The 14,774-nt window shown below is 39.9% G+C and overlaps 1 protein-coding gene across 8 annotated transcripts in view; it reads left to right on the plus strand.

Moving 5' to 3' along the window:
- The window catches only part of HELZ (helicase with zinc finger), a 161,937-nt gene that overhangs the window by 115,041 nt on the left and 32,122 nt on the right, over nucleotides 1-14,774 (plus strand). For all 8 annotated transcript variants that reach the window (XM_078438253.2, XM_078438258.2, XM_078438255.2 and 5 more), the window contains 4 exons: nucleotides 1,453-1,660; nucleotides 8,533-8,612; nucleotides 12,902-13,472; nucleotides 13,875-14,091. In XM_078438253.2, coding sequence (XP_078294379.1) covers nucleotides 1,453-1,660; nucleotides 8,533-8,612; nucleotides 12,902-13,472; nucleotides 13,875-14,091 — 1,076 coding nt within the window. The remainder of the gene's footprint in view (nucleotides 1-1,452; nucleotides 1,661-8,532; nucleotides 8,613-12,901; nucleotides 13,473-13,874; nucleotides 14,092-14,774) is intronic.

A 14,774-nucleotide genomic window follows, 5' to 3' on the forward strand; every position in this document is an offset into this window, starting at 1 on the left:
AAATACGTGATTCATGCCCACTCCCCAAAAGGCTTTCAATTTTAGCTGCCTTATTTCTTCCCAGACAGCCTGGCAACACCATACATCATTTTCTTTAAATAGTAAGTCCCTTAGGATTTATATTTCATTTTACTAGGTCAGAGAGGCTTTTATTATATAAGATTTTTAAGAGTCTGCATTTAACAGTTATACTATAATAAGATAATAGGGGCAGTAGCCCAGATGTCATAGTATTTATCCTTTTATGTCAGTATGCAGAGATTATGTATTTAGATATACCTAAAGAAATATTTTGTTTCTGTGGTTTAAGGGAAGAGTTGAATTAATCAAAAGAGTTAATTTAAACTAATGACCTATCTGAATTTTGCCTACAATCAATGAACATTGATTTGGTTATTCATGTAAATTTGGAGTGTGTGTATTTTTTTTTTTTTTTTTAATTTTTTAAATGTTTATTCTTGAGACAGAGACAGACAGTTAGTGGGGGAGGGTCAGACACACACACACACACACACACACACACACACACACACACAATCTGAAGCAGGCTCCAGGCTCTGAGCTGTCAGCACAGAGCCTGATGTGGGGCTCAAAATCATGAACCGTGAGATCATGACCCAAGTCGAAGTCGGACGCTTAACTGACTGAGCCACCCAGGCCCCTCTGCCGCCCACTGTTTAAAAAAAATTTTTTTAATGTTTATTTATTCTTGAGAGAGAGACAGAGACAGAGCATGAGCGGGGGAGGGTCAGAGAGAGAGGGACTTTAATGTTTATTTTTGAAAGAGAGAGAGAGAGCGCATGAGCAGGGGAGGGGCAGAGACAGAGGGAGACACAGAATCGAAAGCAGGCTCCAGGCTCTGAACTGTCAGCACAGAGCCCGATGTGGGGCTCGAACCTACCAACTGTGAGGTCATGACCTGAGTCTAAGTCAGATGCTTAACCAGCTGAGACACCCAGGCACCCTGGAGTGTGTATATTTTATGTTGAGACTCCTTAGACTAAATTCTTTAACTTTTTCACTTGTTCTCTCATTTAGTCTATTAAACTATGTAACTGTGCAGTTATAACTTTAAAGGGTAACTTTCTTGATAATCTATGACATGTATACATTCATATTAAAGGGAAGTGATTTAGGATTATAAAATAAGTTGATGCGTCAAGGAATAATTACCAATTTTATGTCCCCAGTTTCTTCCTAACCTGAAAAATGACCAATTTTCCCTACACACTAAAGATTCAGGAAGCCAATTTTTCTTTTGGAAGCCAATTCTTGACTAGTTAAGTTCTAGCAATAATTCTACCAGTTGTTATAACTAGCACTGACTTTGTGGTTACTTATTTTGATACAATTAACATGTGTGTGTTTGCTTTTTCCTAATCAGTAGCACGATAGCAGTTTGCATTTTAAAATGTATTTAATGCAGTTACTCCATTTCTTGTGATAACGTAGGTACCATGGACAGGGTACCAGGGCAGGTTCGCAGTTGATCCTCGGATCCTTACACACCAAGCAGCGATGGCCTACAATATGAACCTCTTACAGACACATGGACGGGGGTCTCCCCTACCGTATGGCCTTGGGCACCACCCACCCGTCAGCATAGGGCAGCCACAAAGCCAGCACCAGGAGAAGGATCAACATGAGCCAAGTCGAAATGGTGAGCTGCTTTGCTGTTATCAAGATCCTAAAATGTTGATACACCTGCTTGTATCTTTTAACAATATGATTGTTAAATTGTTCGTGGATTATAGACCCCTTTGCGAAAGAATCTGATGCAAAAACTATGGATCTTCTCTCCAGAAGATACAAGTATGTACACAAATGAAAATGCATGATGTAATCAATATTACCAATTTTCTGAAAAAATACCAAATTTTAATATTTAGAGTGTTTTTAAATGATAGTTATTTAAAACTGAGACAGAAAATCCTCTCCTGGTAAATATATTTATTGACCAAAATTATTTTTGTGGTACACTAAATGTAGATGCTACTGTGGCAATAGTTGACCTAAAGTAGTTACATCTTCTGTAAATCATAATCTCCTGTGTAATTGAAGGAAAAATTACACAGTCTTTAAGTTTGTTTATTTTATTTTTTATTATATATTTTAAAGATTTTTGGGTTTTATTTGTTTTGAGTGAGAGAGAGAGAGCATGCGTGTGCGCAAGCGGGACAGGAACAGAGAGGGAGGGAGAGGGAGAATTGCTAACAGCACAGAGCCGGATGCGGGGCTTCAACTCATGAACCATGAAATCGTGACCAAAGTTGGACGCTTAACTGACTGAGCCACGTGTCCTTATTTATTTGTTTTTGAGAGAGAGTGAGAGAGTAAGCGAGCACGTGTGCGCAAGTGGGAGGGGTTGGGGGGGGGGGAGAGAGAGAGAGAAAGAGAAAGAGAAAGAGAAAGAGAAAGAGAAAGAGAAAGAGAAAGAGAGAGAAAATTCCAAGTAGGCTCCGTGCTACTAGCACGGAGCTCGATTTGGGGCTCAAACCCACAAACCATGAGATCATGACCTGAACCAAAATCAAGAGTTGGACCCTTAACTGACTGAGCCACCCAGGCGCCCCACTCAGTCTGTTTTTTTCAAAAGAAAAAAAAAAACTTTTTTTTTTTTTTTTTTTTTTTTTACATTTTTTTATTTTTGAGAGACAGAGACAGAGTGTGAGCAGGGGAGGGGCAGAGAGAGAGGGAGACACAGAATCAGAAGCAGGCTCCAGGCTCTGAGCTGTCAGCATGAAGCCCATCGCGGGGCTCGAACCCACGAACTGTGGGGTCATGACCTGAGCTAAAGCCCGATGCTCAACCGACTGGGCCATGAGGCGCCCCAGCACTCAGTCTGTTTTTTTAAAGTCAGGTTTACTGAGGTATAATTTATATAATGTAAAATTTACTTTTAAAATGTACAGCTGACATGTTTTGACAAATGAACAGAATTAACCACCACCAGAATCAAGCCACAGGGTGTTTACGTAACTCAGAATATTCTCTCATAGTCCTTTGTAGTCTGTCTTCTCCTCCATCCCCCAGCCCTGGGCAACCACCGATCTGCGTTTTGCCTCTGTACTCTTGTCTTTGTACTTATTATGTCATATAAATGGAATCAGAGTATATGGCTTCCTTGTGTCCAGCTTCATTCACTTAATGCTTTTGAGATTCATTTATGTGGTCTATGTCAGTAGTTTATGCCTTTTTACTGTTGATTAGTATTCTATTATATGGTTGCACTGCAGTGTTTTTATCTATCCATCAGTTGATGGGCACCTTAGTTATTTCTGTTTTTTGGCTCTTATGAGTAAAGCAGCCATGAACATATGTTTTCATTTCTCTTGGGTGTATACCCAGGAGTAAGATCACTGAGTATGTTGTAAATACATAGGTAACTTTATAATAAATTGCCATGCTGTTTTCCAAAGTGGCTGATGCGTTTTTCTCGTCAGCTAGTAATGTATGAGATCTCTAGCTGTTGCACATTGTCATCAACACTTAGTATTGTTAGTCTTTTTACTTTTACCTTTGCTAGGAGGTATCTGATAGAATCTGATTGTGGTGTTAGTTTGCATGTTCCTAATGATTAATAATGTTGAATATCTTTTCATTGGGTCATTTGCCCTCTCTCTGTCTCTCTTTTGTAATGTTTGTTTTTGAGAGAGAGAGAGGGATCACAGAATCTGAAGCAGACTCCAGATTTTGAGCTGTCAGCACGGAGCCCAACCTGGCACTTGAACTGTGAGATCATGACCTGAGTTGAAGTCAGGTGCTTACGGTGCCCCTAGAAGTTTCTACTTTTGATAAAATTCAGTTTATCCTTTTTTTTTTTTTTCTTTCTTTTTTGAGCCATGTTTTTGGTGTTGGCGAAATTTTTGTCTAATCCAAGATCACAAGGACCTGTGTTTTTTTTCCCCAGGAGTGTCGTATTTTTAGCTCTCACATTAGGTCCTTTTTGAGTTAAGTTTTTTATGTGGTATGAGGTAAGAATGTTGTTTTCTTTTTGCTTATGTATGTTCATTTCTTTTAGCACTATTTCTTGAAAACACTGTCCTTACTGCATTAAGCTAACTCGGTACCTTTGTTGAAAATCAGTTGACCACATACGTGAAGTCTGTGTTCTGTTCTGTTGATGCACACGTTCATGTGTGTGCCAAATGTGCTGTCTTGATTCCTGTAGCTTCATGAAAGTCTAGAGGTCAGGTACTATGAGTACAAGGTGTTTTTCTTTTTCAAAACTGTCTATTCCAGGTCCTTTGCATTTTCCACATGCATTTTACAATCAGCTTGTCCGTTTCTACAAAAAATCCTGCTGGGATTTTGATTGGGATTGTGTTGAATCTACAGGCCAATGTGGGGAGGATTGACAACAATATTGAGTCTTCTGTTATACGAACAGGATATCTCTCTCAGTTTCTTTTTGTTTTAAGGACACACTTCAAAAAAATTGTTTTTAATGTTTGTTTAGTTTTTGAGAGGGAAAGAAAGAAAGAAATCCCAAACAGGCTCCATGCTGTCAGCACAGAGCCCTGTGCAGGGCTTGAACCCATGAACTCTGAGATCGTGACCTGAGCTGAAACCAAGAGTTGCAGGCTCAACCGACTGAGCTACCCAGACACCCTATTTCTCAGTTTCTCTTATTTAGTTTTATGATTTTCCTCCTTAGTAGTGCATGCCATACATTCTGATGTATTTTTGTTTCATTCAGTTGAGTACACTTTTTTTTTTTTTAAGTTTATTTACTTATGTTTCTGTGAGAGAGAGAGAAAGAGAGCCGGGGAGGGGCAAAGAGAGGGAGAGAGAATCCTGAGCCGGCTTCATGCTGTCAGTGCAGAGCCCAGTGCAGGCCTCGAACCCACAAACTGTGCTCATGACCTGAGCTGAAGCCAAGAGTCAAACACTTAACCGACTGGGCCACCTAGGCACCCCTTAAGTACACTTGCTAATTTCACTTGAGATTGGATCCATGGAATATTTAGAAAGGTGAGTTTTAGTTTCCAGTTATTGAGGATTTTCTAGGAATTTTTATGTTGTGGATTTCTACTTTGATTCCATTGTGCCAAGAAAACGTATTTTGTATGACTCAAACTCTTTTCTTTTGAACTTCCTGAGATTTGTTTTACAGTCCAGGATATGGTGTATCTTTGTGAATGTTCCATGTGCACTTGAGAAGAATGGAGCACTCTATCAATGTTACTTAGGTCAAGTTGATTGATAGAATTGTTCACGTGTACTATATTCTTGCCGATTTTCTGTCTTCTTTTAAAGAAATATGTATTGGGAGGAGAATATTGAAATCTCCAAGTACAGTTGGTATTTGTCTATTTTTCCTTTAAATTTTGCTTGGTTAATTTTGAAGTTCTCTTATTAGGAGTATAAACATTTAGGATTATGTGCTTTTGGTTAATTAACTCTGCTGTCTTTTTTTGAATGACATTCTTTATCCATGGTAATATAGTCTTTGCTCAGAGGTCTACTTTGTTAATATCTAATATAACCACTTTAACTGTATTTTGACTAGTGGTAGCATGGTATATCCGTTTTGACCTTTTTCTTTCCTTTTTGATCTATTACTTTTAATCTTTTTGTGTCTTTATATTTATTTACTTAAAAAATTTTTTTAAAATGTTTGTTTATTTTTGAGGTGGGGGTAGGGAGAGGGGTAGATAGAGAGGGAGACACAGAATCCAAAGCAGGCTCCAGGCTCCAAGCTGTCAGCACAGAGCCCGATGCGGGGCATGAACTTCTGAACTGTGAGATCATGACCCAAGATGAAGTTGGATGCTTAACCAACTGAGCCACCCAGGTTCCTTGATTTGTGTCTTTATATTTAAAGTGCATTTCTTTCTAAATTTTTGTTTGTTTATTTGAGAGAAAGAGAGAGAGAAGGAGGGAGGGAGGAAGGGGGAGGGGCAGAGAGAGAGATGTAGACACAGCATCCAAAGCGGGCTCCAGGGCCTGAGCTGTCAGCACAGAGCCTCACTCAGGGCTCGAACCCATGAACCGTGAGATCATGACCTGAACTGAAGTCAGACGCTCAACCGACTGAGCCACCCAGGCAACCCTAAAGCACATTTCCTTTAGATGGCATATGGTTGGCTCTTGATTTTTTTTAAAGTTTATTTATTTTGAGAGAGCCAGCGGGGGGCGTGGGAGGCAGAGAGAGAGAGAGAGAGAGAGAGAGAGAGAGAGAGAGAGGGAGAGAGGGAAAGAAAGAATATATCCTAAGCAGGCTCTGTGCTGCCAGCACGGAGCTTGACATGGGGCTCGGTCCCACAAACTGTGAGATCATGACCTGAGCCAAAATCAAGAGTTGGATGGAAATCAAGAGTCAAATGAGCCACCCAGGCACCCCTTGATGTTTTTTTTAATCCAGTGTGACAATCTCTGCCTTTTCATTGAGGTGTTTAGAGCATTTATTATTAATTATATAAATTAGGCTTGATTTTATCATCTTGCTATCTATTTTGAATTTGTCCAATCTTCTTTTGTTTCCCCTTGCCTTTTTTTCCTGTCTTCTTTTGGATTCGTTGAATATTTTTTATGATTCCAGTTTATCTCCTTTTTTGATTATTAGCTATAACTCTTTATTATTTTAGTGTTTGCTTTAGAGTTTATAGTATATATCTTTATCACAGACTCCTTTCCAATTTATATTTTACCATTTCATGTACAAAGAACCTTACAGTATTTCAATTTATCCTCTTCTGGCCTTTATGATATTATTGCCATACATATTACTTTTACATATAAGGCCAAACATTGTTATTATTTACACAACCAAATAATTTTTTAAAGAGGTTTAGGGGCATCTGGATGGTTCTGTCAGTTAAGCGTCTGACACTCGATTTCAGTTCAGGTCATGATCTCATGGTTTTGTGAGTTTGAGCCCTGTATGGGCTCTTCACTGACTTCATGGAACCTACTTGTGATTCTCCCTCTTTTTCTGCCCCTCCCCTGCTCGCACTCTGTCTCTTTCAAAATAAATAAATAAAAAAGAGTTTTAAATAATAAGAAAAATAATTTTTTGATCTATCCATGTAGGTAGCATTTCTGGTAGTCTTTATTTCTTTCTGTATATTCATGTTTCCATCTGACACAATTTTCCTTCTGCCTGAAGAAGTTCTAACATTCCTCATAGTGTTGATCTACTGGTGATGAATTATTTCAGCATCTGTATGCCTGAATATATTTTTTTTCACTTTCATTTTTGAAAGAAGATATTTTTGCAAGGTATAGCATTCAAGGTTGACAATTTTTATCTTTAAGCATTTTAATGATGTTACTCTCCTGTTTTCTTGCTTGCATTATTTCTAGTGAGAAATCTGATGTCATCCTGTCTTTGTTTTTTCTATATGTAATGTGCCTTTTCCCCCCCGTCTGACTGCTTTTATGAGTTTCTTTTATGCTGGTGTTAGTAGATTGATTATGCTGTTCCTTGGTGTAGTTGTCTTCATGCCTCTGGTGTTTGAAGTTTGTTGAGCTTCTTGGATCTGTGTGGTTTTATAGTTTTCATCAAGTTTGGAAACTTTTGACCTTTATTTCTTAAGATATTTTTATGTCTTGCCTCTCCTCTCTTCAGGAATTCCAACAACCCAAATATTAGGCTGATTTAATTTTCCCCACAGTTGATGGATGCACTTCCTTAAATTCTTTTGTTCTTTTTGCATTTCATTTTGTGTAATTTCTATTGCTATGCCTCCAATTCATTAAGTTTTCATACTGCAGTGTCTAATCTGTTAGTTCTACCTAGTGTATTTTTCATCTTCAGACATTGTAGTTTTCATTTCTTGAAGTTTAGTAGTAAGGCTATTTTGGCATGATAATTCATTTTACAGAGAGAGTTCCAGTGGCTTTCCTAAAAGAGTGTTTTCAAACAAGAACCCAAATCAAGGATTTTTTTCAAGGAATTTAAAATATCCAGCAGTTAATTCTTATAGATTAAAATCCTTTCACATGTGTGAAATAGCATCTTTTAATTCTATTATAATTGTGATTTTTAAAAACACTTTAGTTTCCTTTGCTATTCCTCATTCACTTACATTTAGTTTGCTATCTATTACTTTTAAGGAGTATAAGTACACCCCTTTCAGAATATCTTTATTCAGTTTAGATTTCTTTATTAATTTGGATTGAGATATTATTTGCATTTTTGCTTAATTATATTTGTAAATGGCCAAAACATTGAGCCTTTATAAGTAGTAAGAATTTCAGTACCTTTTCTGTGACTGGTTTAGGAAAAACGAGGCTACAAATTCCTGGAGGATGGGCAATTATCTTTGAAATTATTTCATGTTTTAAGGTTATTCCTTTATTAATCTTTTTTATTGATAATGAGGTTTGCTTTAATTATAAATTTTCTTTCTTGCAGGGAAACTACAACCCTCAAGCTTTAGTAAAAACAAAACCCCGGCAGTAATATAAATTGATACAATAGATGAAAAATGTTCAAATTATTCTGCTCTGTCTAATAATGGTTAGTCATTGGAAATGTAACATCCATTGGAGACAATTTATAAGAATTTAAAAATATTTTCTTAGGTAAAAGTGATACAAATAATCCTGGACCTGAAATTAGTAAGATTCGAACACCAGAGAAAAAGCCTATGGAATCCAAACAGGTATGCTGCTTACATGTAGTGAATGCATTGTCCTAATGGATTTTAGTCTGATTGATCATCTTGGAATGTTGATGTTTTAAAGAAAATTTTCTCTTTTTATGTATATCTTTTATGCTTATTGTTTCATGGGGACCTGTTGGGTCATGTTATCCTCTCTCCCTTCACCTTTTCTTTGGCTATTGTTTGCTTTATCCATATACTTTTCTCAAATTGTTGGTCAGTGATAGACTTGAATTTAGAATCATTGTATGATAAAGTAGTAAGTGAGACACATTTATAGACGTGTCATTGAAAATCATCTCAGAATGGAAAGAACTGTTCTCGTGAATAAGGAAGACTTAACTTCCTTATGTCGCTCACCTTGTTCTCTCATCACATCTACTGTATAAGTCCTTAACTTTTTTTTAAGACCGAAGTGTAGTTGACACACAATGTTACATTAATTTCAGGTATACAACATAGTGATTCAATGAGTCTGTCTGTTCTATGCTTATCACAGTGCGGTTACTATCTTCCACCATACAAGGCTATTACAATACCATTGACTGTATTCTCTGTGCTGTGCCTTTTATCCCCATGATTTATTCATTTCGTAACTAATGCTGAACTCTTAACTCACCCGTTCATCTCCTTTATTTGCTTCTGTGGTTGTGGACCAGTTAGGGAAAATCAAATCATTGGTTGAATTAGTGCCAGTGGAAATTAATATTTTCTAATCTCAGGGAACCCAGGGGGCTCCTCTGCCTTTCGTTACATGTACCTAGCTCCCTTTGCCCGATTTCTCAGCAGCTCTTCTCGTGCCTGATACCTTCCACCTGCAGTTATCCTTATGATCAGGAGATGACCTTGCTTTAGAGTTGCCACATCAGGATTTCACCCTGTTAACTTAAGACCTTAGACTTACCCCTTTCTCCTTTAACAACCCTGTTTTCTTATCACCACGTGAGAGTCTGGTAGAAGAGAAGGAGTTTCCTTTGAGACTACTTTCTCCTCTTCTGGTCACCTCATAGGCCTAGTCCGTTCTCCTCAGTCATCTTTAAATTCTTTAAATTCTTTCCAGCTGCTAGTTCTTCCTTCTCAGCCAGTAAATAAATTGACCAATCGACCGTTTTTCTTAAAAGACACTTTCTTTTTAACCCTCATCTCCTTTATAGCTTCCCCAAGTTCACCTTTCCACCTCATCTCTTATTTGCCCCTGAACCAACGCAGCCTCGCATTCGACTCTGACATTCACTGAAAACCGTTGCACTTCAAGTGAGCAGATTTTACGAACACACTTCAGTTGTAGTCTGACTTGTCTTTTCTCTGGTATTTGGCTCTATTTTCTACTTCATTTTTCTTGACCATCTTGTTCTTCTGGTTTCTTTGCCCCACATTTCTACTTTTCACAACCCTGTCTAACGTGACCTGCCTCTTTTATGAGTTCGTGCCCCCCCCTTCCCATCTGTCCCTTGTCCTAATGTTGGGGTTTCCCAGGATTCTGTCACTGTCCTACACCTCTCAGCATTCTATGATTTCTTAGTACAAACTAGGTCAGTTCCATCGTTTTAAATCTCTGCTGCATGATAATGACTTCCAAATCTGTATTCCCAACCTCAGCTTGCTTTAAGCAACTGTTCTCTGTACTCAGTGACTTATGTTCCATAAGCAGCTCTGACTCACGGTTTCTACAACTGAAAGGACTTACTACCAACTGGAGGAGTGCAAATGAGGCCGCCAGTGGAACTTCCTGATTGAGTCTGGAGGGAGCTGCAGTGCAAATAGGAGTTCTGTGTGTTTGGAAAGGGGTGCGAGAGGGAACAAATGGCACGCGACGATGCCGTGGCAGCCCGTGCAGTCACAGGCAGCACAGGACAAAACGTCCGCAAGAGCCTTGGGTGCTATGGGAGCAACCGAAGCTGAGATAGTGAAGCATCTCTCGAGTTGTGTTTAAATTTCTCTTTTGTTCTTTCCCTGTCCAGGAACTAGGCAACCTAATAGACACGTTTCCTTTCTTTCCACTCTGATGCTTTGTCCTGGGGCCTCGCGGAAAACCATTTCCTGGCTGTCCTTGATTCAGTGCCTCAGTATGAAGAGGAGAGTGACGTGGGATGATCTCATTCTGACAATAGTATTCTCCGGCTCCCTCTCTCCTGCTTAGCCCACTGTAGTGTCCGAGAGTAGCACTGTATTGATTAGGCTCCTATGACTGGCCTAGCTTCCTGTCCGTATCAAAGTCTGAAGTGAAGGAGGCAGCTTATCCACAAACAACCTTGGCATCTAATCACGGCCTCCCACACGCGATCTGTGTGTGAATATCAACAGTGTCTTATGGAAAAAAGTATATCCCAGCTGAATGTGACATCAGTCTCAAAAAGATGAAGATTCATGGGGGACCACGTTTGTTTATAAAGAGCCTTTATCAGGTTCTGAAACTTTTATTTTGCAGATAAAGTCGAATGATTTAGACAGTTAATGACAACTCTTTATTGAAGACCGCCCATATTTGTAATGCCGTTTTGGGTAACAGGTTCTGGGACATTTGAAGAGCAGGCATTGCAGCTGCTGGGAGACTGGGATGGAGGTGTCATTCTTCTCATTCATTTTATAGACGATTTATAAACGCCCAGTAATCTTAGGGACATTACTGGCCAAATTCAAGTGGCAATCCATTTAAACTGGTGATTAGAGGTGAAAAGGCACTTGAGGCCCGATTGATACATTGCAAACAAACATTGTTGCAACAGCTTGGTTGCCAGGAGTCCCACGGCTTCAATTCAGGAACAGGCTGTTTGTTCTGGGTTCTTAAGAGTGGTCGGTTCTGTGTTTAGCTTGAGAGCCTTTGGTGAGGCGAGTACTTTGCAGTACTCCGTGACTATTTCCACATTGAAACTTAACAGGAGATTGATGTACCGAAGCAGCTTATTGAGTGTTTTGACAGAGAGGGGAAAGAAAAATAGCTTCTTTCCACTTTGTATTTCATTTTTCACATTGTCACCATTTGTGATCAAACATAGGTTGCAGAAGGATGACAGTGCTCCATAGCTTACAAATCTTCGGTAGCTTACCACAGTTTACAGGATTAAAAATGTTTATACGCAGTATTGAATCATTCTGGGTCTCGTATAATTGGGCTCTCGCAGTGTTATCTGATGTCAAGAAGGGGAAAACTAACATATAAACAAGTGATGTTGGAGCTATATGTGCACAGAACTTCTCCTGCTCCTCAAATCTGCCTTACTCTTTCTCCTCTCCCCGCCTGTCCTTCCTTGGTTAGGCTGTTACGTTTACTTAGAATGTCCTTCCCTCACTGGAAAATTCCAGATCTTTGTGCCAGACTCAATTCAAATGTCCTAGCCTCTGTGAAGCCACCTTTAATTTTGTCAGGCACTAGGACCTTCTATCACATCCTTTTACAGAACCTCTAATTTTATGTTTCCTTGTTTGTGTCTTCTGCTGGACTCGAAGCCTCCTCTAAGCAGACCTTTTATGCAAAAGGTCAGAGGTCAGATGGTAAATCTTCAGGCTTAATGGGCCATATGGTTTGTGTTGGAGTCTCTCAACTCTGCCACTGTGGTCAGAAAGCAGCCGTAGACAATACGTAAACGAATGAGGGTGGCTGTGTTCCAGTAAAACTATTTGTCAAAGTTTGGTGGGCTGGAAATGGCCTGGGAACCGTAGTTTGCCAGCCCTTGCTGTAAGCTCTTGAGGGTACAGACTCAGTCTTCTTACTGTCCTTTAATCTCCGGCACTACCCTTGGTAGGTTCTCAGTAAATGTTTGTTGAGAGAAGAAATATCAATACCTAATGGCAAAAATTGACAACGAAACTGGTTATACAAAGGTGATAAAGTATGTATTTGTCCACTTCAAAGTTGTTTAAATTGAGACAAGTATTTTTAAATTAATATAGATATGTTTGAAGAAAGAGATGTATAAAAACAATAAAAGTGGTAGAAAAGGACACATTATAATGATTTATATCGGAAGGAAATAAATGGTTATCTTTCTGAGGAAGAAAGTGTGAAATTAAAAATCATGCTTTTAAAGGAATTAAAGTGGATGTGTTAATAAAATGGCAATATGTCTTCTTATGACTCAAATATAATACGGGTTTTTCTGTTTCATCTTTCCTGGTCTAAAAAATGTTTATTCCCTCATTTGATTGTCAGAAAGTGATTGGGCACATAGCATTGGCTATTACTGATAAGAATGTATCATATCCTTCAGATGTGCTAGGGGTGGGAAAAGGTGGAGAGCCACAGGACCCAGATCGTCCGCAGTTAAGAAAGACTTCTTATTTTTTTCTAGATTGATTTGGAATCAAATCCACAGAACAGAAGTCCTGAGTCGCGTCCTGGTGTTGTTTATCCCAATACCAAATTTCATCGCAAAGATAATCTCAACCCGAGACATATAAATCTTCCTCTCCCTGCTCCCCACGCACAGTATGCAATCCCCAGTCGTCATTTTCATCCCCTTCCCCAGCTACCAAGACCACCATTTCCAATTCCGCAGCAGCACGCCTTGTTAAATCAGCAGCAGAATAATTTGCCTGAACAACCAAATCAGTTGCCGCCCCAACCAAATCAGGTAGTCCCGCCACAGAATCCGTTGAATCAGCTGACTCAGCAGCCACCTCCTCAACTTTCCCCTGCCTATCAGGCAGGGCCCAACAGCGCTTTCTTTAACAGTGCGGTCTCTCACCGGCCCCAGTCCCCTCCTGCAGAGGCTGTGATTCCTGAGCAGCAGCCCCCTCCCATGCTGCAGGAAGGCCACAGCCCTCTTCGGGCCATCGCACAGCCCGGCCCCCTCCTTCCTTCCCATCTGAATAACTTCACTGATGAGACTCCCCCGGGATTGCCCATCGGGGAGGCTTTAGGTAAGTTCTCCTGTCACTGCTGGGTGTGACAAATTCAGAGATTATTTCCTTAAATCGACATGTACTGTGCAGTGTTCTTTTGGGTCAGGATCGATTCATTTCTTCAAGTGATGGCAGCAGACATCAGTCACTTAGTGGAACAGTCAGAATCTTGTTCCAAATGCTCTGTAATGTTAAGCATCCCGTTGGTGCCACTTTACATGATGACGTAGGAACAGTCGTCACCACCGTTACCGTAACTTTAGTTACTGGCAAATTTAGAAGACATTTGCCTTCTCCAAAACCCAAAGCGTAGGCATCTCTTTGTTTTTGTGAAGAAAATCTGGTTGCAGAGACTCTTGAAAGAGTTAACTTGAAACCCCAGATGCGTGAAAACTGAATCTTCTCCCAAATATTTTGCAGATCGTATGCATGGGAGTGTAGCTCTGGAAACACTGAGGCAGCAGCAGGTGCGGCTCCAGCAGTGGAATGAGCATCACGCCTATCTCAGTCAGGGCACTATTCCGTACCCTCACCACCATCCTCATCCTCACCTCCAGCATCTTCCTCAGCCGCCAGTGAGAGCAGACTGGAAGCTCCCCAGCAGCGCGGAGGACGAAGCAGAAACCGCAGACTCCAGGTATTTCTGCGGAATACAAATAGCCTCGCACCGGGACCGCTCCCCTTCCCCCACGCAGCCTTCTCTCTCGGATACCGCCCTTTTAGCCTCAAGTTGCGGTATTGTCCCAAAGAAATTGGATGCTGGCCTTGTAGGCACATGCTACACGGTGCTGGGATTGACTCTACAGTCTAGAGAATCCATTTAGAAGTAACTTTAGAAGATGCTAGAGAGAATCCATTTAGAAGTGCACATCTGGGTGGGGACTGTGTTGGGGATTGAAAATTAATGTGGCCCCATGCTCTGTGGCTCTCCTGAAAAAGAAATGTACCATCACGGTGAGCACCTTTTCGTACTCAGTAGTAATGCAAGAAATGAATGGATACAGAAGTAAATTAGGTGGAAGGTTAAAGTTTATAAATTTATCATCAGTTTATTTTCCTAGCCGCACAGAATTCTATCTGCTTTGAACTACGGACCTCGATGCAGGTTCAGTCCTCCTTCTAAACTTGTTTTTATGGCCAGTGTCATGTGGATGCAACGAAGTGTTTCCTAATCCCTCTGAATAAAAGGTCCACCATTATGGTGACCTTTTAAAAAAAAAAAAAAAATTTTTTTTTTTTTTTTTTTTTTTTTTAATGTTTATCTACTTTTTGAGAGAGAGATTGACAGAGTGTGAGCAGGGGAGGGGCAGAGAGAGAGAG

The sequence above is a fragment of the Panthera onca genome, chromosome E1, assembly GCF_046562875.1.
Source record: "Panthera onca isolate mPanOnc1 chromosome E1, mPanOnc1 haplotype 2, whole genome shotgun sequence".
Taxonomy (NCBI): Eukaryota; Metazoa; Chordata; class Mammalia; order Carnivora; family Felidae; genus Panthera; species Panthera onca.